This window comes from Monoraphidium neglectum, assembly GCF_000611645.1.
Source record: "Monoraphidium neglectum strain SAG 48.87 unplaced genomic scaffold scaffold03672, whole genome shotgun sequence".
Classification (NCBI taxonomy): domain Eukaryota; kingdom Viridiplantae; phylum Chlorophyta; class Chlorophyceae; order Sphaeropleales; family Selenastraceae; genus Monoraphidium; species Monoraphidium neglectum.
Window position 1 is genome coordinate 900 of NW_014009957.1, and position 4,976 is coordinate 5,875.

The window sequence follows — 4,976 nt, forward strand, 5'->3', positions numbered from 1 at the left end:
CCCATTGCACTGCTGCGTTTCCTGCACCCAACACTGTTGGGATGCGTCATTGGCAGCAACCCTGCGCCCCCAATCAGACACCTGGCTCATTGCGCGACATGCTGGCGCCCTGTCTCCCACCAGAACCCACCCACCGCACCCAACCACTGCACCCACCCACTACACCCACCCACTGCACCCACCAAACGCTCTGCGGCTGCTGTGTGACAGCTGGCAACAGCGGCATCACAGGCCGGCACAGTCACCTACATGGTGGGCTGCTTGCTTGAAATCCCCTCTTGTGTCGTGCAGGGATGGCTGCACCCCTTGTTTGTTGCGTCCCTTTGCCGCAGCTAGCGGGCCCCACAGCAGGTGCCGCAGGCTGCCGCCACCCATGCACGCCCCCTGGCTTGCCTGCATCTCAGTATCGAGTTGGGCAGCCCTTCATCCCGGCCAGCAGCAAAAAGATTGAGAACCAGCAGTCACCACTATCGCATCCGATCGGCAAAAAATAATTGTGTGTGCAGGCGCCCGAGTGCTTCACCGCGGGCGGCGTGGCCGGCCACAAGGTGTCCGAGAAGAGTGACGTGTACAGCCTCGCCGTCATCATGTGGGAAATGCTGACAGGTGACGACGTACGCATGTATGACTACGATCAGCCGCTAGTTGCACAGCAGGCCTGCGTGTATGTGCTGTTGAGTGGTTTCCACTCCTCTCGGGCGCTTCGCATAGCAGAGCAGCAGGCAGGGAGGCTCGCTCGAGGCTGCGCAAAATCAGGCAGCGCCATCACTGCTGGGCTCACTTGTGCAGGCTGTACCTTGCGTGGGAGCGGCGCCGCTGCCGGCGCGGGTGTGCCGCCGCTTCACAATGCGTTGAATGGAAGCATGCATGGCCCGCACTGCCCTGTGTCGGCAAAGCGCACGCCCTGACACATGCGACCCTCACCTCTTCACACTACCTCCCCAAACCCCGGCCTTCCCAGGGATGCGGCCTTGGGCAGAGTACAGCCATCAGATGGCCATCATCTATCAGGTAATTGAGTATCATCAACCTACAAAAGTGATGTAGCCGCCCGATCTGTATGCAACTGAATTCCGAGCAACGCCTGCGGGTGCTCAGGGCACGCGCTTGCGCTGACTGAGCCGGGCAGCACTTGATTCTTGGCGGGGGCTGAAAGTGCCGCGGCGCTGGAGGCACTGCCCAGCACAAACACGACCTGCGCGCTTGATTCAGGAGGCTCCCACCATAGCGCTTCAGGCATTCCACGCAACACCCAGCGTTCATTGCTCCTGCAGCATGCGCCCTGCTGCAGGAATGCTTTGCGCTCACACTGCAGCGCGGCTCTTCACGCCCCCTGCCTTCACACACCCCCCCTCTTGCCCCGCCAGGTGGTGCAATGCGACAGGCGGCCCCCCTGGCCCAAGTGAGCGCTGCAGCACTTGTATTACGCCTTGCAAGACTGTGCAGGCGGGCCCCGTCATATAATCCACACATGGAGTGATGATGCTGCTCTTGTTGGTTTGAACCTGCACCCCCGTTATTGTTTCGCCCCGCGGGCGCCTGCACAGCTGGCTGCATGGCTACCTTGCCTGCCGTGGGCCCCGACATCTGAAGGGCAGGGGCTCCTTTGCTCCCCGCAAGACTGCTCGGCTTTGCCTTCATGGTCGTCCGCCACCACACACACAGGTATTGCCCCGCGCCAGAAGCTGTCAGGAAGCTGGTGACGGCCTGCTGGCGCCGCAACCCCAGGTGCGTCTTCATGCAAAGGCATCCATTGCGGCCTATTAAGATATGCTCTGCAGGGTAAATGCAGCGACGGGCTCTGATTTTCACGGTAGCTGAGCACCTGCACCCAACACACACAGGTACTGTTAGCCAGGCCCGTGATTCATCTCTGCCGGCTTTATTTCTGTGTAACATCCCTGTTTAACCTTCCAACGCAGGGAGCGCCCCAGCGCGGCCGACGTGCTCAAGCGCCTGGAGGCGATGCTGAGGCAGCTGCCCTCGCCGCCGCCCGACCTGACGCCACCCTGATGCACGACGCCACCTTTGGATGGGCAAGGGAGCCCGCCATCAGCACGCACGGCGCGCTGGCTGGCGCAGCCGCCTGCCTGGTTTCGCACCGCTCTGAGCATCAGACGCCGGCGCCGCGCGCCTGGTGTCCCTCGCCATTTTCTGCAGCAGGCACTCTTCAGGCTGCCCAAGGCAGCCGCAATTCGAGCCTCTGCTGCGCTTGCACGCGTTCAATGGAGTGGCTGCACCTACGCTCCGCTGCCTCTATCCTCCGTCGCATAAGCCGTATCACCCCTCTCTGCTGCTGGAGGGTTCCCTCGATCATGATCTAGAGGCCAGGCTTTGCAGGATTCGGCCTGCTGGTCAGCCGCAGACGTCACCACACACTGCAGTTCAAACCGCACAGAGTTGTTGGCCCCAATACCAGGCTGGGTTGGCCGCGTGACGCTCCACTCCCCTCCAAAACTTGCTGGTGCTCTGTGTATGGGTGCATCTTGTTGCAGCTTACCACTAACGGGTGCATGCGTGTTGATCAGCCCGAAACCTGCCCTCCTTGCACAACGTCCCACTGACTGTTTCACACGTTCCCGCACCTGAGGCATGCCCCTCTTCCTCTTATAGCAGTGATGATGTCACCGCTCGTCTGCTGTTTGTTACGAGCCATTTGCAGCCCCTAAACTGGGCAACTTAGCTCAACACGCATGATGCGATCCAGCTGTCTTAGCTGCTAAGTCGGAGCCTGACTGGTGCACCAGACACCTTTGCTTGCGTGCGTGCGTGTCTGCCTCAAGACGTAGTTTGATCGGGGTCCTGTTCACCGCTGCACTCTCGTCCCCAGGACTTCCCTGGGTCCCCATCCACCTCAATCTTTATGCAATTTGCCTGCAACTAGCACCATGTCACCAATGTGTCACCATGTTCCTGCTGGTTTTGTGACACTCACGGGCATACCCTCAGCTTGGCGGCAACCAAGTTTCAACAGCTTGCCGAGACCAAGGTTTGACCGCGGTTGACGGCACCCTGGGCCAGATTTGCTAAGACAGGCATATGTTGACAAGTGAGCTTCTTTACAATATGTTCTCATGCTCCCATGCATGGCGTTGAAGCTCATAAAGGCAGCAAGTTGCATGCTGAATGCAGTGGCCTGCAAGCGAGGCGCCCAGCATGCAAAAGCAAGAGCGCAGGAAACAGCACATGCCTTGGGAACCTTGTTGGTTGTTCGAAGAGCCGCCGGTATGGTCAGTCACTGTGACAGCCACCACCTTGTGGGCTAAAAAACGCGACTGATGCGCCCTCCCTTTGCCTCTTTGAGTGCAGCAATGCACCATGATCACAATCCAAGTCACACGCGCGCGGCGGGCGCGCAAGCATGAACCCCACGTGCTCTGTCATACGCCGCAGTGCAGTCGCGGCAGCAACAAGGGAAGCTGCCGGTACATGAACAGAAACCTGCATACGTATACATGCATGCGTGGTCAGGTCGAGTGCAGTGCTTCCACCTCAAAAATTGCGTCGTACCAACAAACAGATCGCAGAGTCCCAAGAATAACCATGCTATGGAAACCAACTGACCTTCTACGCTTTTCGATAGATGCAGCACGTTGTTTGACCGCTGAGCCTTGGCCAGCAGAGCACAGCTAGCACCCTGGGCCGAAGCGCCTGCCTCATGCGCCACAACGGGCTCAGCAGAGCGCAGCACGAGCAGCGGCGCGACTCCGCCGTCGCCAGGCAGCGGTCGGCTGCTCAGCGGCGCGCGCTCGGCTTGGGGGATGGAGATGGGGCCGCCTTGCTGGCACCCTGCTTCGATTTGCAGCAGGGGGCGTACAAAGGGTTGGCGCAGCTGACGTAATCCGCGGCGCAGTTGATGATGCGGCGCGTCTTAGTAACATCAGGAACCTTGATCTGGGTGAAGGGGTGCAGTATAAGCGGATGGAGCGACAATGGGTTAGCATAGGAGCAGTTTGGACATATGGTGGACAGCGTAAGGTGTACCGAGATGACCAGCTGATCAAGCAAAGAAATGTCCTTCAAATAGTCCTCTGCAGCAGTCCGGGCCGGCTGAAATCGTCATGGCAGCAGGAACAAACTTTCACTGCGAGTAAAAACGACCCGACAAGGGGACCCTCAGGGCTCACCGGGTTGGGCATGGCCTTCTCCAGGTCGTGCATCATGATGTCCCCAACTTCGTTGCCGTTCAGCAGGAGGGAGGGCGCCTCCTTGAAATCGAAGAACCCGTCGCCGCCGTTTGAGATGTAGTCCAGGGTTGCCACGTTGTACTTGGCCTGTTTCAAAGAACGCAGCACGTGTGGCAGATGACTTTGAAGTTTATTATGCTCCTTGACCCTTGCTTATGTAATTGCAGGGCTGCTGCACAGCGGGGGCCCGTGTGCCGCGTGTCAGTGCCCCAACATAGACAGCAGCGAGGCGGGGCAGGCGGCGATCGGCGGAGCTGCTGCGGTTTGCTTTGCGCCTGTCGTCAGTCGCAGGTGACACCCTGTTCTTCTACAGGCCGCGCCCCACCTTGGGGTCGATGTCGGCGCTGGAGCCGTTTGCCAGGATGATCTTCGCATCAACCAGGTCGTTGCCCTGGTGGAACACCCGCACACCAGCCACCTTGATGCGGGTGTTGAGATGATCAGGAGGGCAGGTCGATGGGTGGGGTGAGGGAAGAGTGGGGGTGAGAGTAGCCATCAGGTAGCCAAGAGAGAGGAGGGAGGGGAGGGCAGGGCAGGGAAGAGGAGGGGAGAAACAGGCATGTGAGGGTCGAGGGGACTGGGGTAGGGAGCACGAGGGGGGACAAGACGAGACCAGCAGCTTGCTACCGCTTGCGCGGACAGTTTCTCTCGCTGCACGTCCTCGATACTGGGTGGTGCGTAGCGCGGCCAAAAATCCAGCTGCGACTCTACCAGGCCCCCCGGCCCGTTTCATCCCACCACCGCAACCCGTTTGTCCGGCCGCAAGGCCGCGATCCCACCCCACCCCAC

The 4,976-nt window shown here is 59.9% G+C and overlaps 2 protein-coding genes across 2 annotated transcripts; one reads left to right on the top strand and one right to left on the bottom strand.

Moving 5' to 3' along the window:
* Positions 1–293: 293 nt before the first annotated feature.
* Positions 294–2,013, top strand: MNEG_13179 (Stress-activated protein kinase alpha; the record flags this gene model as incomplete). The annotated part of the gene is made up of 6 exons (XM_014038348.1): positions 294–308; positions 507–606; positions 962–1,011; positions 1,368–1,402; positions 1,666–1,728; positions 1,923–2,013. 6 exons carry the CDS (start codon positions 294–296, stop codon positions 2,011–2,013), a joined length of 354 nt encoding a protein of 117 aa, XP_013893802.1.
* Positions 2,014–3,735: 1,722 nt separating this feature from the next.
* MNEG_13180 (hypothetical protein) lies at positions 3,736–4,683 on the bottom strand (the record flags this gene model as incomplete). Its single annotated transcript, XM_014038349.1, has 3 exons — positions 3,736–3,894; positions 4,128–4,274; positions 4,513–4,683. The coding sequence occupies 3 exons, from the start codon at positions 4,681–4,683 to the stop codon at positions 3,736–3,738; spliced, it is 477 nt and encodes a 158-aa protein (XP_013893803.1).
* Between the last annotated feature and the right edge of the window lie 293 nt (positions 4,684–4,976).